General features: G+C 45.5%; 1 protein-coding gene across 1 annotated transcript; it reads left to right on the forward strand.

Moving 5' to 3' along the window:
• Window positions 1-10,414: 10,414 nt before the first annotated feature.
• On the forward strand, window positions 10,415-20,586 carry LOC135394514 (uncharacterized). Its single transcript, XM_064625289.1, has 5 exons — window positions 10,415-10,591; window positions 11,951-12,130; window positions 12,232-12,507; window positions 13,761-13,949; window positions 20,176-20,586. The coding sequence occupies exons 1-5, from the start codon at window positions 10,546-10,548 to the stop codon at window positions 20,184-20,186; spliced, it is 702 nt and encodes a 233-aa protein (XP_064481359.1). The 5' UTR covers window positions 10,415-10,545; the 3' UTR covers window positions 20,187-20,586.
• The last annotated feature ends 308 nt before the right edge of the window (window positions 20,587-20,894 follow it).

Consider the following 20,894-nt stretch of genomic DNA (forward strand, 5'->3'; position numbering starts at 1 on the left):
ACACGCTGCTCGTCATATCCTCGAAGGCTTAATTACGAGGGCTCTAATACGCGCTATCAGGACAGGCGCTCTCATGACTACGGGGATGGAAGAGATTATGCGGATCAAGGAAAAGAGGACGACGTCCCCAGAGAGATGAGGAAAAGTAATGCTGACACGAAAGCTTCCTCGGCTCAGTCGTTCAACAAAGTTGGCTTCAAGCAACGATCATCAGCATCCTGGCCATCCTCCTCACTGCCAGACGACGACATAGAAGACCTGTTTCCGCTTATCGACCAGCTAGCGATTGCATATCCGTCCTCAGACTCATCGACGGACAGCACGAGAGATAATGATCAGCCGCTACCAGATAAGGATTCCTGGTTTACTGTGCTACCAAACAGCGTAAGCGCAAGCGACAGGTTCATCTGGTCTCCTCGAAGAGACCTGCATCGGCCAAAATCGATATGGTCACCGATCAATCCCAAGCTCGTCGACACAGCTCAAGACGGTATGAGGCCAAGAAATCGGAACAGGACGTACACGGAGAGCGCTACTCGGAAGGTCCCGGAGACGGTTATGGAGGTGAGGAGGGCGATATCGTGTGAACAGATCAGTCCATCGGATGAAGTAGAGATCTTGCCGGCTGCTGAAAGCGGAGGATGGTCACCATGGGATTGTCGACTGGATCCTTTGAAAGATATGCAGAAAAAGTAAATGCCTTTAGGAACGTTTCTGGATGACGGATTGAAAGATGCGGAGGAGCTATGGGGCTTCTCTTATATTTGACGATATTTTTTCCCCCCTAACTTTTGTATATTTACTAACATGTTTCTCTGAAACTCGCATTTGTGACAGTACCTCTATTGACAGCAGCAGGCCGTTTTCGCGTTAGCGCTTAGACATTCGGCCGTGTGCTACGATGAGTTTCGCATAGTGTCACGGGTAAAATAAATCGAGAGTTTTTGCAGTCTGTGTGACCACGTTCGTACGCATGATTAAGTCAAAAGTAGCAGCATTGGACACGGCGAGCTGAGGGATTCGTGCTGGCACGGTGTTGCTCGTACGAAAAGACATACGGGGTAAACAAACAAGAAAAATGGGGCTGCATGGAAGGTAAGCATTAAATTTATCTGCGGCATTCCTCGGGGTTCGCTTTGCGCCATGCCGGTTATGGCGTTTGCACAATGCTGCGGAGGCCCGTAACTAATCGTTTCTATGTGTTCGGTCTAATTTAGGGGAGTGCTCGTACGCATTTATTGTCTGGAGCTGGAAGGAGCATATCTGATAAAATAGTATAAATGCAGGCAAGTTGGTGAGATTCATTGTAGAAAAAGCCTGAGCTTGGGCAAGAGAATGACAGAAAGGACGACAGAACACAAGCGTCGTGTCGTCCTTTTGCCCAAGCTCAGGCTTTTTCTACAATGGCAGGAACATAGCAGCAAACGTTACACAGCGAAATATAAGTATAGAAGTCGCTTTCCATGCCACCACCTCGTTTTTCTTGCTTTGTTCTTTGTTCGTGCGTGTCTGATTCTCGGACCGTGGTCGAACGCTGCCCACCAGCGTCTTCTTGCGGAATTCCTGCGCTCCACCGGTCTGGCGACGGACCTCTGAAAGTGCGCCCCCCATCGTCATCTCCTCATCCGTTCCCAATGTGCAATAGGGCAGTGTACTGCCACAGCGGTGGTGAATCTCCCACCTCATCATCACCCAATGTATGTGTGTGCGTGTCTGTTCGTACACCTGTATGTGACAGGCAACCCCCGTGCCGGCACCAAGCCACCCCTCGATGAATCCAGTATACACCCTTCCTTCGTTCTCTACCAGTCGAGCGGGAGTCAGGCCACGGAAAGGAGAGGTTGGTAAGAACTGACGAAAGGACAGTACATATGGCAGCTCCTTGATTGCGCCCGAACTAAATGAAGGTAAAGCCCAGCCATAAATGAATGTTAATTTCAGGTCTCGGTTCCAACCACGAATAATCTTTACGCGCGAACAAGAAATTACCGTACCTAAAAACGTATACGTTACGTTTTAACGTTCAAGGCACGTTAATAGGTTCGATTCCTGGCGTCAGCACCTCTTTCCCCTGAGTTGTTTGAATTCGTTAATTTCTGGGCGTTTGAGGCTTACTCGTTTGTGTCGTCCCTAATTGTGGCCTGCCTCGACCAATTCTCGTTCGAAATCATGTAACCATATAATGTGTTCAAGAAAGAAGGTATGTAACTGTTGCCGTAGTCGGCCACGCTTAGGCTAGCAACGTCAGGCAACGTCGGCCTATCGCAAGGTGGAAGGGAGTATACATATTCACCAATCATGACATTACATCCTTAACCGTATTCACTATTTATAGGTTCCATTTGGAACTATGTTATACTCTTTTTAACATATCCTGATGATGGTGCTGATGAGGTAAGAGAAGAAGATGGGGATGTGATCTGCGACACAGTCGGACTGGCTGCCACAGGACGCCTACAAGCGGTGAAAATGCAAGGACAAAGGTTTCAGAACGAGTGAGGATAGTATGATAGAAGCAGAGTTGTGCGTAACGCGTAATCAGTAATCAATGGGAGGCAGCGAACAAGTGCCCGTTCGTGGAACGCAGCCCCCTCCTTCCGATTTGTTTCGGTTTCAGTCTGTTTACCAACGTCATGATGACGTTTCTCTGGTAGAGGTCTATTGTAGTAACAATACCTATGACCTCCTGCACGTCAAAAAGGTCTTTCTCATGCCTCCGACGGGTCAAAACTTACTTACGCTCTACAATGGGGACAGGCCCGGCTAAACCATCCTGCCTTCCTTCATTGCCACAAAGAGCTTGCTCGCGAAGTGGACCTAAATGCTGTAACAAAGGAGTTTATCAAACGAACAACCCTAAGAGAAAACACATTTCAAATTCAGATTAGGACTGCGTTTTTACATACCTTCTGAGCAGTATATTCTAAGGGTGTGCTGGTTCTGCATCTGCTTTCTTTATCAACCAACCGTGTGTATGCCAACCATGCGGAAATGAATGTTTCACTTGGTTCCCACACCACCACCAGCAATGGGGCAGATATCGACTGACGCCCCTGGCGATAAAACTCCTCGATCATCATCATCATCACTCACTCTTCACATCCTTCACTCACTCTATGGTGCGGTTACACGTCCACTTTGGATGCGTTACTGCTTTATCACCAAACGCCCCGCCCCCAAGACGTACTCGCGGCTTGCCCCCCCTCCCCGGGAAAATGAGGCGCTACGCCTCTGATCCAGGTCATCCCTTCTCACGTTCTTTTCGCTCTAGTGTATCAACCCGATATGCCTGTTGTTATTATTTAGTATTGTTTTCTATGGCACCACGATGCTGCCTTTGGCTAACCCTACCTGCACCCGTCGCTCGCTTCCATCTATATGCCATCATCGAGGAAAACATCGGGTCCGGTAATTTGCATCCCGCGTTGCATGATGGGTTGCACAAAGACCTCGTCAGCCAGCATCAGATTTTCATTTGTAGTACCCATAGCAGAGCACGGAAAGTAATAGAGAGTTTTAGCACATCATACGGTATCGCTTTTGCGTACGTAAGGGATAGCGGTGATGGTTCTGCGTACGCCCATAACATAAAGAGAGCTTCGCGCAGTGCGCAGAACCACCACGCTATTCCTTACGTACGCAAAGGCGATAGCGTACGATGCACTAATACTGTAAGCAATCAAAAACGATAAACAAATTTAATTACATCAATGTTTGTAATATCTTTCAACAGAAAGTTCTACGAGGGGCGTTCAAGTCAAACCGGGACTTTCTGTCTCCTAACTGCACAAATGGCTCGCGCTACTTCTTTTTCGTCATTTTCGCACGCGACAGGCCTCCGCGTTCACCACGTGGTGGTCCAAAGTTTGTGCAAAACAGGAGACACGTGCTGGACAAGATGGCCGACAACGAGGTGAGCGCGCACATCGAACAGCGAATTGTCATGAAGTTTCTCGTGAATGAAGGCGTAAAGTCATCTGAAATTCACAGAAGACTTCAGGCTCAGTATGGCCACGATACACTTAGCCGCAGCAAAGCGTTCGAGTGGCGCAAACGGTTCCGAGGCGGCCGTATATCAGTGCAGGACGATCCCGGCCGGGGCGGCTCAGAGCCCAGTGTCAGAATTCCTGAGAACATCCAATTTGTGGAGCGCTTGATCCTCAAGGACCGACGGATAACATGTCTCAAACTGGCTCGAAAGACGAACCTTTCTGTGGGAACGTTGAACACTATCATTCATGAACACCTCCAGTTTCGGAAAGCCGGGCCTCATCACTAAAGGAGTCCTCCTCCTACAGGACAATGCACGCCCGCATACCGCGCATCTCACGACACGCACCTTACAGGAACTTGGCTGGGAGTTGCTGCCACATCCCCCTTACAGTTCGGACTTCGCCCCCGGCGATTTCCATCCCTTCGGGCCATTGAAGGCGTCCCTTGGGGGCCGCCACTTCAGCTGCGACGACGAGGTCAAGAATGCGGTCCGATCATGGCTGCTACGCGCCGGTAAGGATTTCTACGCTGCTGGCATCCAAGCCCTCGTGAAACGCTGGGACAAGTGCATTAGTGCAGCTGGAGATTACATTGAAAAATAAAAATAATTTCTCGCCTGTAAGTTCATTTTACTTTTGCGAAAAATGAAAAGTACCGGTTTGACTTGAACACCCCTCGTATATAGGTGAACCACACAGAAATATCAAATGTGAAATGCAACTCAGAGATATGAGGCATTCCCGTCTCAGAGATTATTTCTACTTATGTTAATCGATTGAACAATTGAAACAAATACAAGGCAATAATTATTTCAGGTAGTAACTTCACAACTGATAGAATATCAGTCGAGCCTGAAACAAAGTCAAAACAATAATTAATTCAGAAAAATCATTTCTAAGCAGCAGCGTCAATACAGAATCATTGAAAGCACACGTTTTTTTTTTTCCTTGCTCATCATACCCTTTTGTAAAACATTGATGTTTCCTTTCTTTGTATGAATGTTCTTGAATGGGCGCAAAAGACAGTATTAGATGAAAATTGTCCGGTGGTCCACCGCAGTTGATATGTTCGTTGAGCTTCAATAAGTGATGATACGTACATCAGACCTCGTACAACAATATTGAACTCCTGCTCATTCGACATCGTTGCAAGAACTGGTAGAAGAAAATAATTGCGTTGCCGTGGTAGTGGAACACATAGATTGAGAAGTTACCGGTCAAAAAGAACTCGTTACAAGTTAAGTTACCGTGTGTAAAATGTAACTAAGTTAATAACGAAGTTCTTGAGCCTGAAATGTAACTCGCAGTTACTGAGTTACTTAAAAAAACGAGTTACTTCCAAGCTACTTCAGACACAAAATAGCATTACGCAGGTGCAGCGCGCGTGAGCAGTTGAGTTAGACCTTGAGTTGCCTGCGGAGGAGTGCAACACGCTTAGATCGTTTTCGTTTATGTCCAACAATAGACCCCTCCCTGTTTGCAAACAAATGACGTCATAGTGTTCGACAGCCCCAAAAAATTGGTAGAACTGAACTACGCTCGAAGCTAGAGGTGAACAAGGTCGCGCCCGAAAGCCACGGTCTTGAGGGGATTACGATGTGGTCCCTTAAAGGGACGCGACCCTCGGTCCTGCTTTTCTTTCAATGGGAGGCAGCGAACAAGTGCCTCTTCGTGGAACCCAGCCCTCTCCTTCCGATTTGTTTCGGTTTCAGTCTGCCTACCAATGTCATGATGACGTTTCTCTGGTAGAGGTCTATTCGAACGCTTTGCATCTTACTCCTGTGGGCGCACAATGGTTCAGCTTCATTTCAATGGCAGCGGTTCTTACTTTCTGAACAAAATACTGTAATTGATTGAATATCACGTTTCATGGCAAAAAATGCCATGAAGGAACCGGAGAGAAAGCAAGAAAATATGTGGACGTGAGTGAAAAGCGAGTTAAAAGTAACTTGGAACTTGACTTCAGTTAGTTTGGCAAAGTTATCTGAAAAAGGAACGAGTTCCTCTGAAAGTTATCGCGGCGCAAAAGTATCGAGTTAAGTTACAAGTTACCAAAAAAAAAAAGAACTTAGTTACAGTAACGAGTTACTTGTAACGAGTTACCTCGAACTCTGGTGGAACATATCATGTGATAAGATTTTATGTACTTTCCATCTCAGATATGTGTAATTTCAACAAATCCGTAATGAATCGTGCGATATAGACCGCTTGTATATGATAATTTGATCTGACTGCTTTCTTGATGAATGCAATGCCCATTGCAATGATTACAATTACATCTGGTGTAGTGTATTTCAATTTTTCGTTAGCAAACCTCAAAAACTCCGCCTTCAATCCCAGTGGCCCTTCCGACGTTAATGTGCAGATATTTTTATAAGTATTGTAGATTCGGCATATAAATTCTTGCACCTTCAGTTCTGTAGTGTGTACCATATCTCCGAATACGCCCATGTCTAGGACGTATTGAAATGCAGCGATAATGGAATCGTTTCGCGGCTCTTCCTTTTCGAAGCAGTTTTTTATCACATCTTCCCATGACTTATGGTAGCGAGTACAAAATCTATCCATCTCTTCAATGTAGAGCAATTGTCTCTTCTGTTTTCAAGTGCGCCTCTACACTTAATTAAAAGCATATCTATGCTCATTTTATTGATTAAAATTTTATTATCTGGTTTAGAATGCTATAATATCCACCTGTCGTGAGAATTATGGAAAATGATTTACAAAAGGATATGATGAGCAAGAAAAAAAACGTGTGCTTTCAATGATTCTGTATTCACGCTGCTGCTTAGAAATGATTTGTCTGAATTAATTATTGTTTTGACTTTGTTTCAGGCTCGACTGATATTCTATGAGTTGTGAAGTTACTACCTGAAATAATTATTGCCTTGTATTTGTTTCAATTGTTCAATCGATTGACATAAGTAAAAATAATCTCTAAGATGGGAATGCCTCATATCTCTGAGTTGCATTTCACATTTGATATTTCTGTGTGGTTTATCTATATAGAACTTTCTGTTGCAAGATGTTACAAAAATTGATGTAATTAAATTTGTTTCTCGTTTTTGATTGAGTATTGTTACTATCATTTAATAATGTGGACTTTCTCTGCATGTTCAATAAAAATATCGCATCTGTACAAACTTAGCCGACTTGTCATCCACTTTGACGAAAGACTTCCGTTTCAAGGAAATGATACGAAAAGATAGTGATCTCCGCGAATAATATCGGTATCTATTTGCGCTGCACAGTCAAATATATCGCCTTTGAACTATCTTATCTGAAGGAATATAGCCCCCAACCCTTTGAGTGATAAAGCATGGGAGTTGCTTCGTTTTGGTCATATAGATAGAGACATAAAGTCTCGCGGCTTTGAGCAAAAAGAGTGAAAACCGAGATGAAAACTATGCATATTTTCTATGTCTTGGATACCTCCACCAAGGTTTGTAGCATTCGTTAGAATGAAAATTGTATTGTGTTCGATTAGATTAAGTCACGAAGATGATTTTATGATGGTTCAATGATAGATTATTTTCCTCTGTTGTTGTTTACGTGGCGCCGCTTATAGAGTGTTCCTCTGTTCTTTAGCGTTAAGTCTGTATTAAATTCGTCATGTTTCTTGTTTTGATAGATTGTTTCGCTCTTGCATGTATCTGTTGTTTACGTTATGGCTAGGAGCTGCAGGTGTGGCTCTCTATCAATGCTAACTGTTGATTGTAATATTTTTCATTATTTCCTTATGTCTATGTTATTCCTATGTTATCCTTATGTCTATGTTATTCCTATGTTATCCTTATGTCTATGTTATTCCTATGTTATCCTTATGTCTATGTTATTCCTATGTTATCCTTATGTCTATGTTATTAAATTGATTAACTAAAAGTTGTGTAATGTTGGAATAATCAACTTATCTTCTCTATTGCGCTCGAAATGTTCATAACTGTCACAAAACAGGCGTACGCTTCCCGTCTTCGACAAAGGCTTTTGATCGGGTGCCCCACGTCCGTCTTTTTGCAAAATTATCTAAACCCAATATCGACCCCTTCGTGCTCTCATGGATTCAGAATTTCTTAAGCGGCAGGTCACAGTTTGTGACAGCCAACGAGAGAGCGTCTTCACTGGCACCTGTATCCTCAGGAATCCCTCAGGTTTCTGTGATAGGCCCTCTTTTATTTCTCATTTTCGTTAATGACATCTGTAACGGCTTAACTTCTTCTGTCCGTCTTTTCGCGGACGGTTGCGTCATTTTCCGTAAAGTATCTTCCACCCTTGACTGTGTTACACTCCAACAGGACCTTGAACGTATATCATCTTGGTGCTCGGCATGGTTACTACCTGTCAATACTCATAAATGTAAAGTTCTCTCCTTCTCACGGTCCTTTCCTCTAATTTCAAGTTACTACTTCGGCACTTCCCTTCTCGCCCGCGCCGAATCTTACAAATACTTAGGTGTAACACTAACTGCAGACCTTTCATGGTCCCAACACATTTCCCGTATTGTCGCCGACGCTAACCGTTCCCTTGGCTTCCTTCAACGCAATCTTAGGCTTGCGCCCTCTCATATAAAAAAGCTTGCTTACACAACTTTCATCCGACCAAAACTTGAGTATGCTTCGCCTATCTGGGACCCCTACCAGGACTACCTTTCCTCTGCAGTTGAGCGAGTACAAAATCGAGCAGTTCGTTTTGTCACTAACTCATATGGCTATGACACTAGCATTTCCGCTCTTCGGAGTGACCTTGCTCTTCCTACCTTATCGTTGCGACGTATCCAATCTGGATTTTCGCTCTTTCACAAAATCTATAACAACCATTTCTTAAGTACATCTCTATTACAGCCTCCTTCCTACGTATCTGAACGTCATGATCACGAAAATAAGGTTTGCTTACATAAGTATAATACCCTTTACTGCTTCCAGTCGTTTATTCCCCGATTGTCAAGACTCTGGAATGACCTTCCCCGCCATGTAGCACTTTACACTAATCATCCCCAGTGTCAGGCGGCCATCACCAATTTGTTATCTCTTCCCTGACTCTTCTTTACGTTCTTTTTTTTTTCGCACTGTTTACAGGATCTATATGTGTACATCCTTGCTGGTTTTTTGCATTATGTCTTGATGACTTTAGTTTTGTACTTCCTTTTTTTTAGTATATCTGACGTTTCTTTCGTTGTTTGCCGATCATGTTAATTACTTTTTTCAGTTTTTTAAGTGTTATTGTCGCCCAACTCCTCCGTTATGTTGTACCCGTTTGCGTCTTTAACGTATTCTAAATAAATAAATAAATAAATAAATAAATAAATAAACGAGGGCAGATATTATTAGAGCTGGTTGTTGGTTAGGAGCGTGCTATGTGGTTAAGTTCATTTTTAACATATCTATTTTCTGTGTTGGATTCATAAAACGCAGTAAGGTTTGTAGAGTCTCTTAGAATGAAAATTGTATAGTGTTCGATTAGTTTATGTCACGAGGATGATTTTATGATATTTAAAATGATAGATTATTCTCCTCTGTTGTTTTGATTAAGAATATCTTCTTTGACTAAATGTGGTGTTATAGATTTTATTTCCTCTTGTGTTCGTGTCGTCCTTGTCGTTCGTGTCCCATGGTCTTCCAGGGTCTCTGCTGTTCACAATTAATTACATACATCTATTAGAACTTGTAATTAAAGCTCCACTATGGTGGTCACGTATAGGAATATTAGACTTTTTTATAATACAACTTGTAATTTTGATTGTAATCATATTGATTAAGAATATCTTCTTTGATTAAATATGGTGTCCGTTTCTCGTTTTGATATGGTATTGTGTAGCTATTATTTCCCTACATGTTGGAGGATATGTCGGTTTGGTTCTATATTAAAGGGACTATGAAATTTCCCGAACCCCCATACTTTTTTTCGATGGAAACTGTTCTTCCCGCAGAGAAACTAATATGCCACAAATTTTTCCGGACGAAATCGCTCCACTCTTCACGTCTTTGCGGACAGAAACGCCAGTCCGCTCCTCAAGGCGCATATGTTTTCCACAAGGACTGCTCCATGGCGTGGCACGCGCGTGCACGCGCAGCGTGGACTAAAAATACCAAATCCATGCACGAGCTGAAACTACGTTCACTGCTTAGCGCCGAAGCAAGAAAGAGCCCGGTATATTTTTTATTGTCGCTTGGTAATGGAATCAATTTTTTGAATTATGATAACAAGTACGAAAATAACATAGCGTGTAATGTAATTTGAAGTGTACTTGTTTTTTGTGTGTTCATTTTAGTGCCCCTTTAACTAACAGTAAACGTGTTTAGGTCCATCCCTGATAGGTTGTTTCTTCTTCTCAGTAGTGGTCTCCAACATGGCCACGAACCAAAGGGAAACGGGACACCTACACATACGGCAACTGAAAGCGATCCTCGGGAGTCATTCTCTATGCAGTGATGCAGAAGTTGGCTATTGTTCTAGCGTGATATCCGCTCGTCTCTGTGGGCGATGTATTAGACGTCTCGCTTTGGAAGTCTTATGTCCAAGTATAGCTGCAAGAATGTTGTAGCTGGGGATTCCTGCCATGGGGCATTTCGGAGTCTTGTGGTTCTTTCTGCTTCTTCAAAGAGGTATGGGACATCGGTCGCATGTTGCTAGTATGTCGTCCGTTACATCGGCGTGCACACAATGTGGGCTTTGTCATGCACGTGGATACACACTTTGTATGCGCATGCACATTAGTATACGTATATTACCAGCACAGTCAGTTGATCCTTCATTTCCGTTAATTGGTTCGTTCAAGTGACTGGAAGAAACTAAGTTAATTAGTTAGCTTAGCCAATCCAGCGTAGGTGTACCGAGATGCAGCCAGTCCATCGTCACGACTTATTCCTTGTTCATCTTCACCATCGCCATCTTTACTATCAAACGATATCAAAAGATGCGGTCGCAATTCATCCTGTCACGTGTTCTCTTTTCCCTCGTTTCCTTTCACAAATTTTCACAATGAGACGTGCGATGCCTGATTTGAAAATCGATAACAACAGAAATGAGACTCCACCAGTGGGTTCCTATAATGGCTGCTTGTGTAGAAGATTCCGACTTATTCAGTATAAACTTTTATTAATGTTCTAGTTCTCCGCCTCGTGCGTAACGTTCGCGTTCCCCCCATTAGTGTACACAACGGAAAAATACGGATGTGATGAAATGTATTTCCTTCTCTGCCGATGAAGCGGGAGTGCCCCTAACTGTGTGTTCACACGAGCGACATCCTCACGGAAGATTCTAGTGGAAGAAAAAGCGAAAACGCCGCTCACAGAGACGAAGTTCCGTCCCGTGTTATGTTGAGCATTCACACGCTGCGGAATATCGGAAGTGGCGTACTGCGCACCTAGCAGACGACACAGACGACACCGTCAGCGTCTTTCCTGTCGTCTGCTACGGAATATCTTGTAGCTGTGTCGCAGGATATTCCTCACGGTTAGCAGTGCACGTGGACACTGGACGTGGAGAGCTCGCGCTCAGGAAGCTATGACGTTTTTCGCGTCTTCCGCTTCTGCGGGGAATGTCGCTCGTGTGAACACACGGTAAGTTCCATATCCACCGGTGCAACACACCAAGCCAGCACAGTCAGATCAGTGGCGTAGCCAGAAAAATATTTCGAGAAGGGTTCTATGAGGGCTCAGCATGGGGAGGAGGATTTCTCCCTTGTTTCACTCTCCCAAATGCGCAACAAAAGGCAGGATTTCGTGAGGGTTTGAATGTCCTAACCCCCCTTTGACTACTCCGCTGAGTCGGACCGCCTAAATCATGTCAGGGACCTGAAGTCAACGAACCTGTAGTTTCTTTAAATAGGCTACAGAAAGCATGCTCCGTGCGTCATATCATATTACTTTCTATCAATCCTTTTAAGCGCTCAAGATGTCCGTCCCAAGTCGAGAGACTGGCTCGTTTAATTCCTTGATATTTTAATTTGTGTGTCCTGGCAGGCACTGGTGATCTGTGCGACATCTGTCGCCGCAATCGAGACAACGCGATACGGATGCCATACAATCAGCGGTGGTTCTTCGACCTCTCCGTCTATCTGTGTCAGCCATTCAATTTCTGCGACGATGAAATCACGGAACAGCTCAAGGGCCAAAAGTCCAAGCAAGAAATCAGATGCGACGGTAATTTTGTATCGTAAGCTTCTTAATAGAGCAGACGACATTTCATGCGAAAGGACGAGCTTACAGGCCTTCTGTCTGTTTATAAGTACTGTCGTTCCCAGGCATGGACTGCTTCGAATGGCTCTACAAATCTCTTCAGAGGCGCGAAGCGGAAGAGAGCAACCTGCCCAAGGTTCTTCTCAAGCACCGCACTCACAAGGAAGCGATCACCAAGGTGTCTGTCACAACTGCACCACCAATGACGTCCACCGTGAAAGCAACGATGCCGAGCCACATCGAGGCAGCATCGACAGAGACAGAACTACTTGGGATGCTGGACATGGCCTTCGACGATTCCCTCCTGCCCAACAAACCAGAGGTTGTTCATGTTGTTCTTGGTACGTCTGTGGACGTTATCATGTCATGGAGACCGATAAAGCGACGCTATTCTTAGACCGAGATGAAGTTCGTTTAATTTAAAAAGCGATAGGAGATACCGAACTGGAGGCCGGGTGTGCCTGTTAATGCAGATGCACACCTGCGCATCCTGCGTGCAGCCGTGTTCAACCTGCGACACCTGTTGTCGTGTTCAAGCATGCCTGCTGCTGTAATATATGTGCAATGCTTTCTTTTCGTTACAACCCAGATTTAACCGCTTCACTGCATGATGACACGATCGGGGGAGACCTACTCTACATGCCCGAATGTTTTCGCTCAGCGACGTTTTACTGAAATGAGAAACATGCTGACAGAACTCCCATGCATATTAGATATGTTCATATCCCTCGATAACAATGGAAGAATTAGGACGTGCATGCGATGGCCTCGTCGTGTTTCGTGTATGCACGCTGCATTGTGCATTCACTGTCCGTGTTTTCGCACGAGCGACATTCCTGAGAATACTGCAGCCGAAAATGCGAAAAACGTCATAGCTTTCTGCTGTCTCGTGAGCGCGAGCGCTCAACGTTGTGTCTTCACGTACACTGCTAACCGTGGGGAATATCCTGCGACACAGCTACAAGATTTTCCGTAGCAGACGACAGGAAAAGACGCTGACGGTGTCATCTGCTATGTGTCGTCTGCTAAGCGCGCAGTACGCCACTTCCGATATTCCGGCGCCGTGTGAATGTTCAACATAACACGGGGCGGAACTTTTCGTTTTCGTTTTCGTTTCGTTCGTATTTTCGTTTTTCTTCCACTAGAATCTTCCGTGAGAATGTCGCTCGTGTGAATACACGGTGTCTGTAACCTCTGCCTAGTACATGCCCCCTTATCTGCTTCTTCTTTCATCGCCACTGTTAGATGCCCCTTTTGTCCTGGCCAATCTCCCTTAGTGGCTCACGGCCATTATCTCATTGGTAGAAGAAGAAGAAGAAGATGTAAAACACATGACGCTACATTTCACGAGGCTCCCACTTCACGAGACGGATATGGATGGTGCTCGCTTTCATGCTTAGGTGGTCGTTGGCTCGTAAAGCGTATCAGCCTCCGACTTAAGGGTCTGCGATCTGATTGGCTGGCAGCGGTACGGAGTCGGAATCTGTATGCGCTTAGGGTTCTCTAAAAGTCCTTACTGGCACCTGGCTCAAAGCTACGATTTTCCCTTTCTTTCGTTTAGCCAAACCTAAGAATATGTGTTGTGGATTCGCAGAAAAGAACACGAGCCACAACAAGCCCCCCTTCTGTGCCCTCAACCCGGACCGTGGACGACGGTGGCCGTGTTCGCAACGCTGGTATTACAATGCTGTATTCGACGACTGCAGAACATTCACTTTCTGCGGACAGAAGGGAAACAAGAACAACTTCGTGAGCAATGCAACCTGCTACGAGCAATGTCATGGTAGTATACATTGTCGCTTCCGTTTGCCTTGTAGAGAAAGGTTATTCGAACCTCATCAACTGTACTTCCGTAAAGAAGTTTAAAACAGCATCGAACCAAAACTGGCACAACTGTAGAGTTCCCGTTTGGTGGTTCCATTTCTTACCACCTTGTGGCTTGATGGTCGCGACCCTCCAAAACATCGTCTATTGTACGCTTCATAATTTTGTTTCAGCAAGTAGGTAATGGCTTTGTAAGGTAGCTGGTATTCCTGTAGACACTGGCGTAGCCAGAAGGGGGTTCTGGGGGTTCAAAGCCCTCCCGAAATGGTGCATTTGGTAGTGCATTTCGGAGAGGGAAACGAGGGGAAATCCCCCTCTCTCATGTAAAGTCCCCATAGAACCCCTCCCGAAATATTTATCTGGCTACACTGCTGCCTGTAGAGTAAGCGTCCTTAAGGTATATAGTTGGAGCGACTGGGCCAGGCATGGGCCAGGCGAACAACAGGTTACCAGTGGAGCCAAGCGTCTTGTAGCTATAACCTTGTACAACAACAACAACTTTATTTTGAGATGGAGAGTGGGGAGGTTCATAACCTTGTACACATGTACGTATACATATAGTAAAGGAAAAAAAAAAGCATTGAGAAAAATTTCGACCAAGCAAATGCAACCGGACGAAGGTGGCAACGTCGTAAAATACGTTAGTAATGCTAGAAGAAGCCAACAAAACAAACCTGGCTTGGGCCGGTGCTTCATGCGCACCCGCTCGCACCAGCGCAATAAACTCGTTCTCGTTCTCCCGGATGGTGGTCACCTTTCTCTGCGCTCCTATGTCTTAACAGGTTTTGGGCCCAGGACGCTAACGGATTGGAAATGGGAGACGCAGGCAAGTTTGCGGTGGCCAAGCTGACTGATGGTAATTAACTTAAAGTTTGGAAATTTAAAATGAGGATGTTGTTAATTCGAGAAGGAACGTGGGGCTACATCGAGGATTTTTCGCCAGACACTCGTTCGGACGCCTGGACTGCAGGGGATCAAAAGGCACAGAGCACGATTTCTCTTGGAATTGAAGACGGCCAGATCGTACACGTCCGTAATTGCTCCACAGCAAAGACAATGTGGGATGAACGGCGCAAGGCGCACGAACGGGGGAACCTCTGTAACAAGCGTTACTTACTGCGGAAGCTTTATCAGTCTAAGCTGGAAGCGGACGAAGAGATGAAAGCCTACATTCGACGTACCTTGGAGTTGGTTGAGCGGCTGAGGGGAATTGGTCAGGATATCACAAGACTTCCAAGTGGCTGCTCTCTTGCTCAGCGGAGTTACAGAAACCTACGAAGCGCTTGTTACAGCATTAGATACTAGACCGGACGACGAGCTAACCCTGGAATACGTGAAAGGAAAGCTGGCGGACGAATACAAGAAGCTGGTGGCGGCGGCTTCAGGGTCTGTCTCGGGAACTGCGCTTCGCACACAAGGGGACCACAGCGAGGCGACGTTGCCTGACAAAAGACGGTGCTACTTCTGTAAGAAGCACGGGCATATTAAGTGGAATTGTCCGGCTCGGAAGGGGCAATGGAAGCTGCGGCAGCGTGCGAGAACTGCGGCGACCAGCCGTCTTCTGACGCTGCCTTCATACTTACTGCGGAAAGTTCGCCGGGTCAACATTGACTCTGGTGCTACCAGTCATATGTGCAGAGATCGCGCTTTTTTCACCGAGAACTACAGGGTCTCCTCAGAGACTGTTACCGTGGTCAATGGCCACCGAGTCTCAGCACAAGGAATAGGGGACGGCGTGCTGCACTGTCGTGTTTCGGAGACAGCGGTTTGCACAGTAAAAGTCAAGAACGTCCTTTTCGTCTCTTCACTGGAAAGTAATCTGCTTTCTGTAAAACGACTAACGCAGCAAGGGAACATCGGTAGGTTTCAGAGGAGATCGCTGTGAAGTAACACGTAGGAAGGGGACGGTAGCTGTCGGCACGGTTGAAAATGGCCTCTACCGGCTCTCTATTGCGAACCCAGCAGCTGCATATATCTCTCGAACGTCATCTCACCAGGAATGTATCCACATTTGGCGTCATCGTCTCGGACATAGGGATCAGGAAGCACTCAGGGATTTTCAGCGAAAAGATTTGGCAGACGCCGTTCAGATCGCGAGGTGTGACCATTTAATGAAGTGCAACAGTTGCATCAAGGGCAAAATGAAGAGGACCTCGTTTCCAAAGGAGACCTCGTCACGAACAAATAGCTTATTACACCTCATTCATACGGATGTGTGCGAACCTATGAGTGTTTCAACGCCCAGGAGGAACACGTATTTCCTTACATTCATTGACCATTTTTCGCGGTACACGGTATTGTACCTGCTGAGGTCGAAGGATGAAGTTCCCACTAAAATAGAAGAGTACTTGGCTTTCGTGCACACGAAGTTTGGACGGTACCCGAAGGTTTTGCGTGCTGACAATTGGACAGAGTACACTGGTGGCAAGTCTCAGGCAATTCTGTGCAAGTGCGGCGTTTTATTCCAGTCGTCTGTTCCGTACAACCCTGAACAGAACGGAGTGACTGAGAGGAAGAACCGCACCCTTTACGAGAGTGGCAGAAGCATGATCTTCGGTGCAGGCCTACCAAAAATATATTGGGGGGAAGCGATTGTGACTACCTGTTATATCCAAAACCGACTACCCAGCAAAGCGATCCCAACGACACCATACGAGCTGTGGATCGGTCACAAGCCACATTTGGGTCACATACGAATGTTTGGTATAGTGTTGTTCACGTGCATGTTCCCAAAGAGAAGCATGACAAGTGGGACAGCCATGCCATATGCAAGGCATTCTTGTAGGCTTCAGCGAATCACAAAAGGGATATAGAGTGCTCATGAGGGGGAGTAACACTGTGAAGGTATCATGCAGTGTCGTTATAGATGAAAGTGCAGTCATGGAGAAGTTCTGCAGCGGATCTTCTGTTGTACCATCGGAGGCACTCGGTGAGCACACGGACCCTTCCACAGAGATGTCGTGGATGTACTCCCAAGCATCCCTCCAGAACAGAGTCGGCCGTTACGCGACGAAGGCGAGAAGAGTACTTCAGGACCTCGCGGGGATGGTCCTGTGGAACCACGTTGTTCAAGTCGAAGCAATAAAAGAGTGCCCCCGGACCGCCTCACGTACATTGCTCACACAGAGTCAGCGCCCGATCCTACTAGTTGGAAAGACATGCAGAGGTTGCCTGCCTCTGATAAAGACAAGTGGATCCACGCAGCTGACGACGAGATCCAGTCACTCCATCAACTGAACACGTGGGTTCTCACTGATCTACCAGCTGGAAAGAAGCCGTTTGGATGCAAGTGGATATTTAAAACCAAACGAGACGAAGACGGCAAGGTTGAACGCTACAAGGCAAGATTGGTAGCCCAGGGATACTCACAGCGATACGGGGAAGACTATGACGCCACCTTTGCCCCTGTCGCTAAGCTCACGACACTACGAATTCTGCTCACAGTAGCGGCTACTGAGAGGTTGAAGGTGCGCCATTTTGACTCAAAACCGCATTCCTACATGGGGATATAGAAGAGGATATTTACATGGTGCAACCGGAAGGATTCGTGACACCAGGAGAAGAACATCTTGTATGCAAGTTACAAAAATCACTATATGGGTTGAAGCAAGCAGCACGAGCATGGAATGACAAAGCGAATAGAGTGCTACTAGAACTTGGTTGTACCCGTAGTCATGCCGATCCGTGTTTATACACTCTAACAGCAAATGGATCAATGATGCATATACTAGTGTATGTTGATGACATGTTACTTATCAGGAGGATTCGGCCATTACCGAAGTGTGGCGTCACATGAACCAGCTTTTTGAGTTGAAGGATCTGGGCCATGTATGCCGCTATCTTGGCATAGAGATAGAAAGACGACAGGAATACTGTTTTCTCCTCCATCAGCGAAACAAGATAGACGCTCTTTTGGAGAAGTACCATCTGACTAATGCCAAAGTAAGCCTGACCCCGATGGATCCCCGATTACCTCAAACAAACAGGAGAAGATCTCCTGCCGGAGATCCAGCTCTACCGGGAGGCAGTGGGTGAACTCTTGTACCCCAGTACTACTACACGGCTCGACATCGCGTGTGCACGCCACCATCACCTGCGTGACATCGTTGCACGCAAGATCGTAGACGTACAGTATTGCGAATCGAGTCGAATGACAGCCGACGCACTTACGAAGCCTCTCCCAAGACGTCGACTGGAGGCACTTAGGCAGCAAATGGGGCTCGTCATGGGTTGGTTGTCGAGGGGGTGTGTTAGAAGAAAGCGACAAAACAAACCTGACTTGGGCCGGTGCTTCATGCGCACCCGCTTGCACCAGCGTAATAAACTCGTTCTCGTTCTCCCAGATGGTGGTCACCTTTCTCTGCGCTCCTATATCTTAACAGGTAAACAATGTGTAAGAGTAATAGGGTGAGAGTAGAGCAGGGGCGGATCCAGACCCTCGGTTTGGGGGGGGGGGGCGGTTCCTTTGTCGAAGCTTCTAGTGGGAGAGAGAGAGAGAGAGAGAGAGAGAGGGAAATCCAATGTATAGACTGAAGTTTTTTTTTGGGGGGGGGGCGATTGCCCCTCTTCCCCCTTGGATCCACCACTGCAGTAGAGCGATGTAGTAAGAGGCAAGCAAAAACCTCATATCCTGCTCACGCGCGCGTGGACTCTCTTTTGTAGATTCGGTATTTCCCGGTAGATCCGAATATATTTTAAGCTGGGAACTGGATTTTGGAATGCGGCGATAAGCATCAAAGCCATACCATAAGTCATACAATGCATGCAGTTATATAAACGTACGGAGCGCCCTCTCTCGAGACTGCTTGTGTGAACCAGAAAAAGCGTGCTCTCGGGACAACAGCATGCCCGTGTGTACTACGTCCTGCACTCAGAGAAAAATCTATACCTTTAGAGGTATAGATCGCCCGCTCAATAACTTAGCCCTTCTTAGGTATTATTTTATACCCCGCTTACAGGTATAAAAAATAGTCCTCAACAAAGGGCTATATGCCACACCTTTAGGGGTACAACCCTATACCCCTCTGAGGGTCTGTACAAGTACCATCATGGTATTAAATCACACCTAGGCATAGGCATTTTTAGAGGAGGGAACTAGAAAAAACTACAAAAATCTAGAAAGCTAGGAAGTTTTTGACATATTCACACACACACGTACTACAAGTAGAAAGCAAAGCTCGTGCACATTACTCCCCATGTATAAAAAAAGAAAATATTGAGTTAAAATCTAAAGAAAATTTTCAAGGAGCAAGATCGCTCAGCGCAGTCATCAAGTGTGTGTCACGATGTATCGCGAGACATTTGCAGAGCAACAAATACTGATATACTGATATACTGTACGCAACCCTAAGGGTGACAACATCTAGATTCAACATTCCAGCAATACAGATATCACACAGCCATAAACTAACCATGTGGATTCAGATAGTACTGTACTGATGTCTGTGTTTCTTAATTAAATATCCGTTTAACTCAGCTGATACCGTCTGAAGAAAAAATAATAATGATGTGATACAGCACGTTGCGGAAGTAAAGGTATAAAACACCATAAAGGTATAAAGAAACAGAAGGTATAGCAGCCTCATGTATACCGTGAAAGGCATAGCCTCGTGATATATTCTTGGTACTGGATATAAACGCGTAGTGATGAGGTATAAATGTGGTACGTTAGCCCTCCTTTATACCTCTTTCATACCCTTGAGAAGGGTTGGAGGTAAAAGTATATAGGAACTTTGTACCTCTTCTATACCCTCCGAAGGTATATATCTGAAGCAGAAGGTATAAAAGAGGTATAAGAGCACATTATTATACCTTCTTTATACCTTTTTTTCTAACAGTGTATGCGGTTGTGTTTTGAGATTTGATATTCTCTACATTGTAAATAAATGCATGCGTGAAAATCATTTCGCGTGGATTCAAGTGCTGTTACACGCTGCCGGTCGTTGTAAGCAGGTGTGGTATAAGCAAGGTACATGTTCTTTGAAGAAATATAAGCCTCAGCTTGGGCACTTTTGCTCGTTTTGAGCTGTTGTACATGACGTTCTTCTTGAGAGCGCTGCCCAAAGCTCAGGCTTATATCTTCATGAATCCCTTCCACAAGCTGACCTGCGTTTATGCTGTCTTATCTGTACACGTATTTTGTTGAAACGTTAGGCAATTCCAAAATGATGCACGTTCATTTTCAGATCCTCAATGAAGTCGTCTGCTGTGTATTCCTGTCATCACATCGCTCGTAGACAATAAATTACATCGTGAACCCACGTACGTAACGGTGGGAACATACGCTAGTGGCACACTGATATCATGAGTGCATGTGAGATGCACGATGCAAGCACGATTGCAAGTTGGTCACCTTATACCCAGGGATGGCGTAACGTCCTGAATTCACGGGGGACCCCAGATCCCAACCGGCGGCCCCTTCCATTTCCCACCGCTACCACCAATTTATGCCCCCCGGGTCCCAAAAAATCGAGGCAGTCTGTATGACAAAAAGTGGCAAATGCCTTGGGGTTTTCGTCTTGTATGGATTGAATGTATATTGTTTCAGTATACAGAATAATAATACAGTATACATAATAAATAACACTTTCAGTTCATGTCGTCGTGAGTTCTACCGCATCAATCGACAAAGCCTTGACTATATATATGCTGGCAATTTGATCGATTCAGGAAAAGGGTTTATGGCATTTTATTCACATGCGACACCTGAGATAACACTTTGGCGCCTCAACTCCATGGGAATTTTGCGCTCCCTTCAGAAATTCCGGTGGTCTACAGTAACCCCATGTAACCCCCCTTCCGCCGCCCCTGCTTTGTACAGGGTGCTTCTGTATACGACCACGAGGCGCGCTGCATGCTCAAAATTGCAACGCCTTATATAATAAAGTACCTTCTACAATAACTA

Source organism: Ornithodoros turicata, chromosome 5 (genome assembly GCF_037126465.1).
Source record: "Ornithodoros turicata isolate Travis chromosome 5, ASM3712646v1, whole genome shotgun sequence".
NCBI lineage: Eukaryota > Metazoa > Arthropoda > Arachnida > Ixodida > Argasidae > Ornithodoros > Ornithodoros turicata.